We start from the raw sequence: 14,457 nt of genomic DNA, 5'->3' as shown, positions 1-14,457 counted from the left end.
ATTTTTTTTTATTTCTTCAGTTTATTCAATTGGATATTCATATCAAAATGACTAAATACGTAATTGTTGGGTATGTTGAAATCAAACTTGAAAGAAACTTAACAACATAAAAGGTTTATGCTAACATATATATTAGTGCTGGTGTGGTTGGATTATATACTGGGTTTAGTTTACTTGAAAAAGGTGTTCCCGCAGTTGAAATCACGGTGATTGCCGAATATTTACCTGGTGATGAATCGATCAATTATACTTCACCTTATGCTGGAGGGAATTTTTCGTGTATCACAGGTGATGATCCACAAACTTTACAATATGATAAATATACTTATTTAAATTTACATAAAATTCAAAAAGCCATTGGTGGTAAAACTCAAGGATTGGATAGATATCCTTCTACGGAATATTGGGATCAAAAGCCTTCTCAAACTAAAATCGAATCTTTGGAAAGTTATTTAGATGATTATAAAGTTATAGACAAAACTTCTTCATCTTCATTACCATCAGGATCGGAATTTGGAATCAAATTTTTAGCATGGAATTTCAATTGTCCTAAATTTTTATTCAATTTGCAACAATTTTTAGAATCTCAGGGAATCATATTTATTCGTAAGAAATTGACTCATATTGTTCAAGCTTATTTCAGTGAATCGACGAAAATTGTTTTCAATTGTACTGGAATCGGTGCTAGATCAATTGGTGGTGTTGAAGATAAAAATGTTTATCCTGGTCGAGGACAAGTGGTAGTGATTAAAGCTCCTCACATAATGGAGAATGTTTTAAGTTGGGGTGATAGAGAACCAACTTATATTATCAAACGTCCTTATTCGAACGATCAATTGATCTTGGGTGGTTATTTCCAAAAAGATGATTGGACAGCAGCAACTTTAAAAGAACAAACTCAGGATATTTTACAAAGAACCACCAGTTTGTTTCCTAAGATTTTGAAAGAGAATCCTAATGGAAATAGAATTGAGGATTTGGAAATTTTGAGAGTGGCTGCTGGATTAAGACCTTGTAGATATGGAGGTGCTAGAATTGAAAAAGAAGTGGTGGAACTGGGTAAAATCTTGATTCATAATTATGGTGCCTCCGGGTATGGATATCAAGCTGGTTATGGTATGGCTAATAAGGCAACAGATTTGGCATTAGGCAGAAGTAAATTGTAATTAGAATCTTTTTGGCCTCTTTTTTTCCCATATAGGTTATTTGGCATCTCTGTTTTCATTTTTGAAAAATTGTTAGTTAAAGTAAATTTATATTCTTATGGTTTCATTCTTCCCCCATTTTCTTTCAAACTGTGTGTCGTTTTCCTCACTCGAAAAAAAAAAAAAAAAGGGCAAAGAAATGAATTCTTTTGCCCACCAAAAAGTTTTTTCTATCACTTATCTAATCTATCATTATCAACAAAGCTTGAAGTTAAATCCCATTATTTATCATGTCACAATTATTTGAATGGGCATTTGGTAAAAAGTTGACACCACAAGAGCGACTTCGGAAAAACCAACGTGCTCTTGAAAAGACCCAACGAGAATTATCACGAGAAATAACTAAACTTCAACAACAAGAAAAGAAATTGATATCAGATATTAAGAAATCAGCTAAACTGGGACAAATATCAAGTGCCAAAATTCAAGCTAAAGATTTAATTAGAACAAAATCATATGTGTCAAAATTCACTTCAATGAAAACTCAATTACAAGCCATTTCATTACGGATTCAAAGTGTTCGATCTAATCAACAAATGGCCATGTCGATGAGAGATGCGACTAGAGTATTAGGAGGAATGAATCGATCAATGAATTTGCCTCAGTTATCGAGAATAGCTCAAGAGTTTGCTAAAGAAAGTGATATGATGGATCAGAAGCAAGAATTTATGGATGATGCTATTGATGATGCCATGGCCATGGATGAAGATGAATTGGGTGAGGAAGAACAAGTTGATGAGATATTAAGTAAAGTATTGGACGAAATTGGGGTTGATCTAAATACTATTTTGAAAGATACTCCAACTGGTATAAATGCTGGAGGCATTGAACAAGCTGATAAGGCAAGAGTAGCTGAAGCTGTGGGTGCAAATGGTGCCAGCTTTCATGATGCTGATGAAGACGATTTACAAGCACGATTAGATAGTTTGAAAAAATAAATACAATCTTTGTAAAATATTACATACATGCATGTGTGTGTGTGTGTGTCTATTTATATTGTAGTAATGGCTTAATTTATGTAACCTTTTTCTAAAAGATAATCTATAATTTGTTCAGCAGCTTGTTCAACAGAAAGCCCTGAATGATTCTTAACGTGTATCTCTGCCTTTTCTGGAGCTTCATATGGAGCACTAATACCAGTGAATTCTTTAATGATACCTTCTCTTGCCTTTTTATATAATCCCTTTGGATCCCTTTGTTCAGCAACTTCCAATGGAACATCAACGTATACTTCAACAAATGGTAAATTGTCTTTTTCATGCAACTCCCTAGCTAATCTTCTATCAGCTCTATAAGGACTGATAAATGAAGTAACAGTGATACAACATGAATCACTGAATAATTTGGCAACTTCAGAAATTCTTCTAATATTTTCATTTCTATCAGCTTCACTAAAGCCTAAATCTTTATTCAATCCAAATCTAATATTATCACCGTCTAATCTATATGAATTCAATCCTCTAGCTAAAATTGATTGTTCTAATGCACAAGCAATAGTTGATTTACCGCTGGCTGATAAACCAGTCAACCATACAGTAACACCTTTTTGTTTTCTTAATTCAGCACGTTCTTGATGAGTCAAGTTTGGATGCCAAGTGATATTAGATGCCATGATTCTTTATTATATCGTCAATATTTAATTCAATATAGTTTAAAAGAAAAGAAAAAAAAGTGTATCAGGTCTAATTAAGTCGTTGAAGATCTGAAAATTTTTGATTATACCGCCAATATTAGCAAGTAATTTTGTTGCAATTTGTCATTACACGTGATTAGATATGATTTGAGTCAAATCGCAAAAATAAAAAGAAAATGTGTGCTTTATTTTTGTTCTTCTTTGCAATTGTTTAAAGAACTCTCTTATATCTCATTCCTATCAGGAACTTCTTTTTAAGTCCCTGTACTTTTACAAGAAGTTGAAAAATGTTAAAATTGGTGTCATGGTCAAACAAGATTTGAAAAACTCTTTGACTAAAAAGGTTTGTATTTAATTGCTGCAAATATTGAACGAGAAATCCTCATACATTAAAGATCATGTTCTCCATGATATTATAAAGTAATGTGTTATGGTGTCTAGTTTTGCTACACTTATCAGTATTGGACAAATATCGTAGGTGTTGTTTTAATAACCTTTCATGTTGGATTGTGGTAGTGATTCTGTTAACTAGTAGATTTAGGCGTGCAAGTGTTTCAAAAACCAAATCCTATATGAACTATAGGTGGAGGGAATAACGACCAAAAAAAAAAAAAAAAAAAAATTTTCAGTCTACCAACCAATAGAAAGGTTACTATCCTTAACATTCATTAGAGCACCCCTCCCCCTCCACCAATACAACTCGCATATCCTATTGACCATGTATTACGAATTATTTGCTATAGCACGTATAACGGATCCATTGAATACGGCAAAGGAAGCCACCAAAATTGCATCCACAGTGGGGAAGTTAATATTGAATAATAGAGGTATTATAAGGGATATAACAAGTCTCGGAGCTAAACCATTACCACAAATTATATCAAAAGAACAAGAAAGGCATTTTCAAGGATACCATTTTATAATTGGGTTTGATTCGTCACCAAATGTCCAAACACAATTGTTAAGAACTTTGCGAAGAGATCCTAGAATTTTAAGATCCAGTATTATGAAACATGATTTGACCCATAATTTGAATCCAGGTACTACTATCGAACAAGCTTTAAGAGCTACAAAGTGATTGAACTTTTGGGTAAATGAAAAAGTCTGAATAGTCAATAAGGAAAGAAATTATCGGCGGAAAGGAGTTTTAAAAATTAGTCAAAATTGACCATTCCTTGTACATATGTATTGTTTGTTATTAATAGATATTTTTGCCTCCCCCATGATGAGTTATTTACTTTCATTGTTGTTGTAGACGCGATTGGTTATATGGGCAAATTAAATTACTTCATTGTTATTGGCCTTAGTTTGCCAGCATTATTGTTTTTTTTTCATATATTACAATTTCTGGGGGTGGTGGACATTTATGTGGTTAATATCGGGTTCATGAACTCGCTAAGAATTATCTCTTTGTATATAAAATGTAAATATTGAATGATTTTTATTATTTCTTTTTTTTTAATTGTTACTTTCTTTTCCTACATTGACTAACTAAACGAATGTAATAAAAACTTAATTAAAGTAACAACAAGACAAAACAAAGATCGTCTCATACATTACATGCAGCGATGACAATAGATTAATTTGCTCGGTATATTGAAACGTTGGCAATGAAAAGAGAGAATGCAGTTTCAAGTTTTTCATTATCGTCAAAATCGCTAAAGAGTTGATGAAGTGTTCTACTGTATTTTCTCTGTTCCTAAACAAGTTATAGTGATGTGGTAACCAATACTTTGTCTACTACTACCATTTCTTGTCGATAGTAGTATTACCAATAGTAGTAATGCTTGTGAATTACAACAATTAACCTGGTAGTAAAGCAGAGTCTGTTTATTGTTGGGTTGTATTTCATATTTGTAAGTCTTTTGCATTGTGAGACATTAAAAATAAAAATAATTTCCTAGTGAGCCGCATGCACTTCCAGTTTAGGAAAGGGGTTAACTAATTGATTAAAAATCAAAACAATCGAAAAAAAAAAAAAAAAGACAGAAGGAAGCATTTTCAAATTTTTAAAAGAATAAACAACAACAACAACAACAAGAAACAATTTAATATTTAAATTTTAGAATTTTTGAATTTTTGAAAGAAAAATCTTCACAAAAAAAAAAAACCCCTTCATCCAATTATAACTTACTCTTCCTAAATCTTCTTTTTCCCAAAAATTTAATCCTTTTTCCTATTGAGTTTATCAATATTGAATTCAAAGTTCATTTAGTCATTCCTTTATTCATTTATTCATTCCTTCCTTCATTCTTGTATATCAGATTTTTAATATTCCTTTTTTTTTTTGTCACAGATAATCCCATATTTATAATTATTGTCAGGTCTCCCACGTTTATCACTAAGACTTCCCACTTATCAATTCAAATTCTACCCTTCCCGTGCTTTTTTTTTATTCACCAATTTTAATTTATTATCTTGATTTAGTTATTTGTATCTTTTTCCAACCCTTTTGTTTTCTCCCTTTCAACCCGCCTATAAAGTTATAACTTACTTTTAGACTATGAATGGTAGTTCAAATAATGATAACGAAGTTATAGTTCTAACGCAAGATATCACCTATCCACCAGTTACACCAAGTAAGCAACAACCGTTGTCAAATAATAATTCACCTACACCTAGTTTCAAGTCCCCTAAAAGGAACAATACGCTTTCTCCATTACGGAAAAAACAACAGCAGCAACAACAGCCGAAACCAGCAGCATTGTCGTCGTCATCATCATCATCATCGTCTAGAGAGCACATATCAAGAAGTAATACATCTTCAAATTCTGCACTATCTCAAAGCCATCAGGTTTCTGAAGAAGAATTCAAATCACTACAAAGAAGTTTTGCTGATTCATTGTTGAATTTCAATAATCTTGAGAATGAAAATCAAAGATTACAACATGACTTGACTATTAAGACTACTCAATTAGAAAATCAACTTGAAAGAATTCATTATCTAGAGCAAAGCATTAAAGAAGCCGAGATGGACAATCTACATAATCAGGATATTCTTAATAAACAAGTTGAGATGTATAAAGAGATGATTGATAAATTGCAAACAAAAATAGTTGAATTGAATGATGAGTTGGAGAGAAAACCACCCCTTGAAACCATTGATGCTCTGTTGTTTAAAAAATATGAAAAATTGGTTCGCGATTATAAAATACTTGATAGTCAGTTTGAAGTGGAAAGAAACTCGAAATTGGTGTTGATTGATCAAATTGAATTTCTTCTGCGTAAAAATGAAGACTTGATTAAACAAATTGGAGCTCCCATTGAAGAAAGTGATAATGAAAGTGATGCAAATGTTGATTATTTAGCCGATCTTACTGATAATGTGACTCATACAATGAATGAGTTGACCGATGATGAACATGAACAAGAACAAAAAGCTTCAGTTATTTCCCCTGGGCTAAATATTTATCATGGAATTGCTTATCAATCTTCACCAATTAAACTGTATGATGATTCCAATTCTTCTGTTAAAGTATCACCCAACTTCCAGTTTCCCCCTCCTCCTCCTCCTCCTCCTACCTCACACTTACCATGTCTATCAGAACAACAGCAACGACAACAACAACAACAAAGCTCAACATTCCCACCTTCACCCGAGCCAGAATGCAAAGACAAAAAGAGACTGTCACTACCTACTCATTTGAAACAAAAACATACAGGCGAAGAAGATGATGATGAAGGTATTGATTTTGTGTTATCACCATTCAAGCTAACTCCTTCTCAGGCACTATATGCAAATGATGATCTGAGTGTTTTCCCTGATGACAACGGAAATGCAGGTGTTATCAAAAGGTATTCGGCAACCAAACCAACCCATTCAAGATACAACAGTCATGATCTTGTGCCCATCAAAGTTGAATTTGAAAAATTGGAATCCGGTATAAGAAGCACTTCGGTTCCAGAAAAATCTTTGAAAGAACTGCTGACATGTGAAACCATTGATGAAAATACTGGCAATGGTAACATTAAAATGTCAAAGTATAGAAATGGTACATTATTTGCTTTGAATGGATATACACATAATAATAATAATAATGATGATGATGATGAAGGTGATAATGATTATGATGACAGACCAACAAATATATCCAAAAACTTTTCTGAAATGGATATTTCATCGAAAAGATCAAGCTATTTAAACAGTGACGAAAAGACTAAACAAGAGATAATGAAATTAAAATTTGAATTGAGATCATTAAAATTACATAATGAGAAATTATTATCATTTATTGGATTTGAATTACAGAAACAAAGAAATAATCTTAAGAAATTGTCAAGAAAACAATCAGCAAGATTATTGGCTGGTTCTAAAAACATTGAATATTCCGATGCCAAATTAATTGAGAAATCCCGAGATTTATTAATTAATAAGAAACGGGTATTACGTTCAGTATCGATTAATACTGGATTTAAAGATAGGTTCCCAATTAAGAATATTGGAATTATTGCTCCTAATAGTGAGCCGGCATATGTTAATCATTATGATGAAGATGATTTTATTGATGATAGTCATGATTTCCTTGATATGAATTCGCTTTCACATAACGATAAAATGATTAAAAAATTTGCATCACAAGTGTTCAGCAACACTAAAGCCTTGTATGAATATGATCTGGATAGTGATTTTGAAAATACTTCACATTGGGTTCTTGAAGAAGGCGAAGAGGGAAATGAGCATGATGATGAAGATAATTTGACTCCAAACACTAGTGGCAGTAGTAGTGAAGAAGAACAAATTGGGGTTTTCCGTCAAATCAAACACATGGTTATTGGAGGTGAGGCCGTTAATAAATCCAAGAAAAAGAGATCTAAAAAAGATGATCAACATTTAGTGGATGATGGATTAAAATTTAAGTTCTTGACTATTGCATTGGGTATAGTGATTATTGGATTGAAATTAACTCCTCATAATAACCAAAACATTACCAGATAATCAATCCTGCTAATACAATCACTCAAGTTTTCTTCTAAAGAGTAATCCATTTATCATAACTTTATTATAATTTCATGTGTATTATTTAATTGTTATTTTGTGTAAGTCTACGAAATCGAGATCCAATAAATGCTCAATTTAGATAGATATAATGTATCATGTCGCCCCATATCGTTTGATTGATTTCTTGGAAAAGTCATCATTAGCGTTATCGTGCGTGTCAAGGACAATATTTTGTAATTAGAGATAGATGCAAGTAATCAGCTCACACTGGACAATCTCAATCTTGCCTGAAGTTTTAGCGAGAAGAGGAAAACTAGATTTTGCATAAAAATCATCATACGAATACAAATATTGTTGGAAACACCGGGCAATAGAAGAAGTACTAGTTATGACATGTGGCGGTGTGTAAAACATTTCGTAAGTTATCTTTACTTATTATTATTTTTATGATTAATTCTTAGCACAAGGTCTATGATAATAATCTATATATCTCAGGAGTGCCGATAGTTGCGCCGCTAGTTGCGCCGCTAGTTTCCCATGAGCTTTGCGTGACGCCTGGTAAAACAAAGAGTAGTTACGGTTGTTGAGAACAATAGGGAACGACAAACTAGAGAAAAGTAACAACCAATGGAATGGGAGACAATTGTATCAAAGCAAACCATCCCACATTATGGGTTAACACAAACAATTGTTGACCAACCAATGTCGACAATTGCTTTGAACTAAAAAAAATTAAAAAAAAAAAAATTGTTTGCTAGACGTTTAATTGGTACAAATTGTTGTTGGACAGGAGATTTAAAAATTTGGTCCTTTTTTGCATTGTTTAATAGTTCTGATTCTCTTTCTTACGATAATGAAACAACATTACAAATCCTTTATTAATCGGTGTTGGTATGTCCCCTGACAACAATTTGTGTTTGTTGTTAAAAGTGAATTGGTGGTGAAAACAAAGAAAAAAAAAAGTGGTGTGACTTTTTTTTTACCTTCTTTGCATTTCCATCAAATCTTTTTTTTTTCCTGAACACTAAAAGGGTGCAAAAAAAAAAAAAAATAACCCACATCACAATACAACATGGTACACCAGATGAGTATATTCCATTGAAGTTATTATAACTTATAGAATTTGGAAGAAGAAGAAGCAGGGAAGAAAAAAAAAAACCTTACGATTTGGGTAGAAGAAGAACCATTATTATTAATTTCAACTCTCGTAGACCTTCTCGAATTAGAATTAGAATAGTTAAACATTGAAAATAACTCTTTTATAGATCGATTTCAAATTGTGAAAATAAGAATAAAAATAAAAATAAAATAGACACTAGGAGTTTGAATGAATGAATGTCACAGAAACGATAAATGGAATTTATAAACGACTCATCCACTTGTTTTTTGTTTTTCATCACCTAATGTCGTAAAATTAAATCTGTATATGGTGATTGAGTACTTGAAAGAAAGCTATGTGTGTATATATATATATATATATAAACGAATATACTTCTTTGTTTTTCTTTTTTTTTTTTTTTTTTGACTTCTGGTATCACATATTAAACTATTACTACTACAACTTTTCATATATATCGTGTTTGATTTGTTTACTTTCATCAATACTTGTTGTTGTTATTGTTGTTCTCCATATATCGGTCAATACACACCCTGTCTTCCCCTTCAAATAAGCCAATCAGAAATTAACAGTAGTTAAATTAATTGGCGTCTCTACCTCCTGCACTTCCTTCCCTCACTTTTTTCGCACTATATAACGCGACGAATTTCCCTCGTTTCCCCCCAGGTTCTCACACTATGGCCCTTCGAAATTATTTATACGCTAAACATAATCATGATACATCAATAGATATTAAAATAAATAAAGATACTAGCCTAATGTCCGATATTACAGAAAAAGTATCTTCAGATCCATCTAATCCTGAAAAGGGAAGATCACCAATGCGAATAGAACAATCAAGAAGAAGAATAATTAGAATTGTCCATAAAAAATCATCTAATCAATTAAAACCAACAATTAATCATATAGAGAAATTAACTAATAACATTGAAAATGTTCATATTGATAAAATTAAAAAGGAAAATTGTTTAAATGATTGTAATCTATGTGATTGTAAAAATGAAACTAATAATAAAGAAAAAGATACTCCATTGATTCAAGTTGAAGTTGATAATGGAATAAATGGTGGTAGTGGTGAACATAATGAAATTGGTAATAAAAATGAAATTGATTTCACTTCGTCACTTTAATACAAGAGATTAAAAAAAAAAAAAAAATGGAAAATGAATATATATATATATATATGGTATTATGATTATTGGTGATAATCACCTTGATGGAGATGGGTAGGTATAATTAGTTTCAGTTCATAGTGAGGTTGCAAATTTATTAGTGTACATTAAAATAGGTTACTTATATTAAAAATATAATTAGATATACATCTCAATTTGACAATATACTCTTTATTTAATTATGATTTTGTCATTCTTGAATTTCTATCTAAATTCATTTCTGTTAGTCCATTATTTCTTGTAGCACTTGGTTGGCTATTTAACAAAGTTTGTGCATTCATCGATCGTAAATAATCATCAAAGTTTGAAATTTGTTGTTGCTGTTGCTGTTGTTGTTGTAAACTACTTTGAGCGCCTTGTTGACGCAATTGAAGTTGCACTAATGTGTCCATTGGCGACGGCGACATTACTAAATGATGACTCTTTGAACTGTCAATTTTCTGTAATGGAGTGGGTAAAGTGGGTGGTTGTTGATGCTCATGCTGTTGTTGTTGTTGTCTTTGATGCGGATTCAGCTGTGGATTCAAGACCATAGTAGAATTAGCGTTTTTAAGTGACATATTTGATTGATTGTTATTGACCAAACTAGCGGTTGCAGCAACAAGAGCTGGTAATTGTGAGGATATGGTATTTCTATTAAGCTGCTGCTGCTGTTGCTGTTGTTGTTGTTGTTGTTGACGACCGTTATGGTGGTAAATCATTGGCTGTTGTATTTGTTGTGTTGATTGCATAGATGGAGACGGTTGTTGCTGCTGTTGTAATTGTGGTTGCACTTGCAGCTGTTGAGGCAAAGATGTCTGTTGCTGTTGCTGCTGCTGCTGTTGCTGTTGCTGCTGTTGCTGCTTTGATGTTCTATTATTCATAATTCTTTCATTAAAAAATGACAGTTTGAATTCTTGGAAAACTTTTACTGTTTGAGGGTACTCATACTGATGTAAATGGAAAAATCTATCGGCAAACATATAAATGAATCTCTCCATATCGGTTGCTGTAATTGGATTAGTGATATTATTTAATTCGCTGGCTGCTTTCGTTTCCTCTTCTGTCATTCTACCAGTTAGCAATGCCTGGTTTGTACTTACTTCTGTTTCTGTGTCATCGTTATTGGAAATTACTCTGGAATTTCTTGAATCATTCGATTTGGTTATTCCTGATGAATAATCGTCATTTAATAGTTGTCTCTGTTCTTTATAAAGTTGATTGGGGCTATAATTGATTGTGTTCTTATTTCCATTGTTGTTCATTAAACTATTTCTAAAATCCTGGTCAGGGCTTGGATTTTGTATATCTTCTGGTACTGTGTTTGATTGGTTAGCGCCATGACGATGACTCTTTTGATATTGGTTTTGTAATTGCATATTGTGTTTGTCCATCCCAAAACTCATGATTGGAGAATTACTATGACTAAAACTAAGACCCTGTTGTGGTCTAAATTGATTTCGAGGAACAGTGTCTGTACCTGTTGGTTGTTGTTTCGATTTCTGCAATTGTTTCTGTTGTTCTTGAAGTAACTGAGCCTCATTTCTAACATTTGCTTGCCCATGTTGTATGTAATGTTCCTGATTGTTTCTATTTGAGTTCTCTGAATGTTTGTCCCCTTGTAATCTTGCCTGTTGTTGTTGCTGATCTTGTTGTTGTTGGTGGTCGATATGTTGCTGTTCTTGTGGCAGCTGGTGTCGCTTTCGACGGCGGCGTTCTAATTGTTGTTGTGAATGGTCCGAGTTGGGCGATGGTGATGTTAATAGTGACAGTGGTTGTGAATGCTGTCTTTGCTGAGCTAACAAATCAAAATTTGAATTGGCTTCAAGCTGTGATGCATTGTTGCGACCATCCAATCTTGCTTTTTTCGTCCTTGGTTCATTGCTATTTTCGGTTGGATTCCGAATATTGTGTTCATGGCTTATGGTGGAAAACTTTGGGTCGTAATTTTGGTCCTCCACTCCAGATACCTCTACCTCGGGACCATCCAAAGGTTCAAAGCCATTCTCCACATTTTCCTCTTCATCGTTACTTTGAATATGAATTGAATCAGAATCAACTTCAACAGCATTTTTGGATGTACCATTTTTTGCATTCTTTTGAGAGCCATTATTTGATTTCTTATTGATTCCATGTCGCTTCTTAAACTGACTAAGCCAACCATGACTAAAACTGTGTAACCTCTTTGGATCATCAACCCCATACTGATGAGCATAAACTGACCAATGCTCTCTTAGTATTGGTTCAGTAATAGGCTCGTTTCTCTCTAATCTCCCAATCACCAATTTATCCATTGCCTTGTTTATTTCTTCATACTTGAATTTCACTTTTCTTTTACTATTTTTAGAAAACTTGAAATCTGCTTGATTATATCGTTTTCTTAATTCCGGTTCATTTTTTAACCATTCACTGAATGAAGATGTCGAAATTGAAACCTCATTCTTAAATTTATCAACAGTTTCCAGTTGTGGTCTATCTGATTTGTGATAATAATCTAGTATTTGCAATTTCTGCGCTAGAGTCGCTCTAGGGAGTTTTGACGTCATATTGATATTAAAAAAACAATTATCGATCCAAACTGGACGGGTATTTGTGCAATTCTGGTAGTCTGTTAATACTCAACTCTTAGTATTTCCTGGAAAAAAAAAAAAAAAAAAAAAAACAATTAGTCTATTCCTCCTAATAATTTGAAAATCACTTCTCTTCAATGTCAAAAGTATTCTGGCGTTGTGATAGTAATCTTATCTTGTCAAATAATGTATATTGGTAGCAGGAATACTCTGTGCACTAAATTATCCTCCCTTAACAAGATTGATTGAATGTTTGATTGAAACAAGAATTGAGAGTGAGGTGAGTAAGTGGTACAATGTTTTGTTTTGATTTTGTTTTTTTCTTCCTTCCACTTTTTTTTTCCCCTATGAGTTCTGATTTTACTGTCTTGGGATTAAGAGAGACTTTTTTTTTTTTGTAGTTTTGTCCTGATTACGCAAACTTCTGTAAGTTTGGTTGGACTTTCATTCTTTTCGTTGTTGTCGAGCTGTAATATATTAGCCACTCCTTTAACAAAAAAAAAAAAAGAGACCACAACCATGTTCAGCAACTATTTTGCAATAGCTATACAATAGTTTTGTATTTGTATTTATGTATAACTATCTACAGCATGTTTCATAATACAATGGGGGGGGGGGGGGGGAAAAAAAACAAATTTCTTTTATTGCAATAGATTTAAAGTTACAAGAAAGCGTGATGAAAAACAAGGGGAAAAGTACACATTTCATATCTAATGGGTGCCTCTACTAACCTTTTCATGAACAGCATCATAAGCAACTTCAGAAAAGTCAGTACCTTGAACATCAGCAGCAACACCATTCAATGCTCTTCTTAAAGAATCCTTGGATGAAGCGTACACCATCTTTGCTCTGACTGGTGCGGTGTCTGGGGACCAAGTGAAAAAGACAATTTTTGATCTTTTACCTTCACCACCACCAATGTCATATTCAAAATCATAAACGGCATATCTACATTCATTTTCTGGCAATTTTTCTAAGAATGCATCATAGTCTTGTTCAGTTGAGGTTTGCTCAACGACAATTTGGGTTTTTTCATCATTTAAGGTGTAGATAACAAATTTGTACTTTCTGCCCAATTTCAAATCATTGAATGCAGTTAACGATTCGTCAGCAACGGCAACACTAAAAAAGAAAAAAAAAACATTCGTTAGTATTCAATTGCTTGTGAACAGTAATCCTAAATTATAATCTTTGCTGTCTCTAATAGTTTTTTAAGTGTGGCACATACCCAGATCTTGACTATAAATTGCTGGTGTTAGTTTTCATATTATACAAATTCCATTCAATTGCTCGTGACAAAATGCTAACATAGTTGATTAATATTAGCTTTTATCATTTGAAAAGTAGAACATTCTTTTGTAACATACCATTATTGAATTGTAATTTCGTGAAAAGTTATATCTTAATTAAACAGCAAAAGAATTATGAACGGGAGGAGTTTTCTTTTTTCCATTTTTTTTTTTTTTCGTTAGTTGTTCATTCAAACCAATTCAACGAGTGAGTTTTCCCTTTTCCTACTTGAAACAGAAGAAAAAAAAAAAAATATTGAACACTTTCACACGACGTGGCAATAATAATCAACTGATATGACGTTTTATAAGAGATTGTCGAGTTTTGTGTTTCTATCATAAAAAGGAGAAACTAGCTTAATAAGGTACATGTTTCCTGTACATTTTTCTGAACTTTGATATATTCTGAAGCAATGTATGTTGTATGTCAAGTAGTTTTCAGCCATAATTATTATGGGGAAACTATTCCATCTACTTGTGGCTTGTAGTTTTCTATTGATTCCAGTTGCAACATATTTGTCACGTGACATAGGTTAGAACTTGATGAATTCTA

The 14,457-nt window shown here is 32.6% G+C and overlaps 8 protein-coding genes and 1 pseudogene across 8 annotated transcripts, besides 1 other annotated feature; 5 read left to right on the top strand and 4 right to left on the bottom strand. All coding sequences in view use genetic code 12, as the record gives it.

Moving 5' to 3' along the window:
- Positions 1 to 47: 47 nt before the first annotated feature.
- Positions 48 to 1,166, top strand: CD36_50460 (D-amino acid oxidase, putative; the record flags this gene model as incomplete). The annotated part of the gene is made up of 2 exons (XM_002420307.1): positions 48 to 70; positions 137 to 1,166. The coding sequence occupies 2 exons, from the start codon at positions 48 to 50 to the stop codon at positions 1,164 to 1,166; spliced, it is 1,053 nt and encodes a 350-aa protein (XP_002420352.1).
- Positions 1,167 to 1,435: 269 nt separating this feature from the next.
- Positions 1,436 to 2,143, top strand: CD36_50450 (class E vacuolar protein-sorting and endocytosis factor, putative; the record flags this gene model as incomplete). Its single annotated transcript, XM_002420306.1, has 1 exon — positions 1,436 to 2,143. One exon carries the CDS (start codon positions 1,436 to 1,438, stop codon positions 2,141 to 2,143), a length of 708 nt encoding a protein of 235 aa, XP_002420351.1.
- A 71-nt stretch (positions 2,144 to 2,214) lies between these two features.
- Positions 2,215 to 2,817, bottom strand: CD36_50440 (adenosine-5' phosphosulphate kinase, putative; the record flags this gene model as incomplete). Its single annotated transcript, XM_002420305.1, has 1 exon — positions 2,215 to 2,817. The coding sequence occupies one exon, from the start codon at positions 2,815 to 2,817 to the stop codon at positions 2,215 to 2,217; it is 603 nt and encodes a 200-aa protein (XP_002420350.1).
- Positions 2,818 to 3,556: 739 nt separating this feature from the next.
- On the top strand, positions 3,557 to 3,916 carry CD36_50430 (mitochondrial 37S ribosomal protein YmS16; the record flags this gene model as incomplete). The annotated part of the gene is made up of 1 exon (XM_002420304.1): positions 3,557 to 3,916. The coding sequence occupies one exon, from the start codon at positions 3,557 to 3,559 to the stop codon at positions 3,914 to 3,916; it is 360 nt and encodes a 119-aa protein (XP_002420349.1).
- Positions 3,917 to 4,377: 461 nt separating this feature from the next.
- Positions 4,378 to 4,664, bottom strand: CD36_50425 (annotated as a pseudogene).
- Positions 4,378 to 4,664: a sequence feature.
- Positions 4,665 to 5,341: 677 nt separating this feature from the next.
- Positions 5,342 to 7,774, top strand: CD36_50420 (uncharacterized protein Sgm1 homologue, putative; the record flags this gene model as incomplete). The annotated part of the gene is made up of 1 exon (XM_002420303.1): positions 5,342 to 7,774. One exon carries the CDS (start codon positions 5,342 to 5,344, stop codon positions 7,772 to 7,774), a length of 2,433 nt encoding a protein of 810 aa, XP_002420348.1.
- A 1,797-nt stretch (positions 7,775 to 9,571) lies between these two features.
- On the top strand, positions 9,572 to 10,024 carry CD36_50410 (conserved hypothetical protein; the record flags this gene model as incomplete). The annotated part of the gene is made up of 1 exon (XM_002420302.1): positions 9,572 to 10,024. One exon carries the CDS (start codon positions 9,572 to 9,574, stop codon positions 10,022 to 10,024), a length of 453 nt encoding a protein of 150 aa, XP_002420347.1.
- A 221-nt stretch (positions 10,025 to 10,245) lies between these two features.
- Positions 10,246 to 12,591, bottom strand: CD36_50400 (conserved hypothetical protein; the record flags this gene model as incomplete). Its single annotated transcript, XM_002420301.1, has 1 exon — positions 10,246 to 12,591. The coding sequence occupies one exon, from the start codon at positions 12,589 to 12,591 to the stop codon at positions 10,246 to 10,248; it is 2,346 nt and encodes a 781-aa protein (XP_002420346.1).
- A 734-nt stretch (positions 12,592 to 13,325) lies between these two features.
- On the bottom strand, positions 13,326 to 13,985 carry CD36_50390 (actin-depolymerizing factor, putative; the record flags this gene model as incomplete). The annotated part of the gene is made up of 3 exons (XM_002420300.1): positions 13,326 to 13,737; positions 13,844 to 13,854; positions 13,983 to 13,985. The coding sequence occupies 3 exons, from the start codon at positions 13,983 to 13,985 to the stop codon at positions 13,326 to 13,328; spliced, it is 426 nt and encodes a 141-aa protein (XP_002420345.1).
- Between the last annotated feature and the right edge of the window lie 472 nt (positions 13,986 to 14,457).

The sequence above is a fragment of the Candida dubliniensis genome, chromosome 5 (genome assembly GCF_000026945.1).
Source record: "Candida dubliniensis CD36 chromosome 5, complete sequence".
Lineage (NCBI taxonomy): Eukaryota > Fungi > Ascomycota > Pichiomycetes > Serinales > Debaryomycetaceae > Candida > Candida dubliniensis.
The sequence above is the reverse complement of the archived record's forward strand: the minus strand, read 5'-3'. Positions and strand labels throughout refer to the sequence as shown.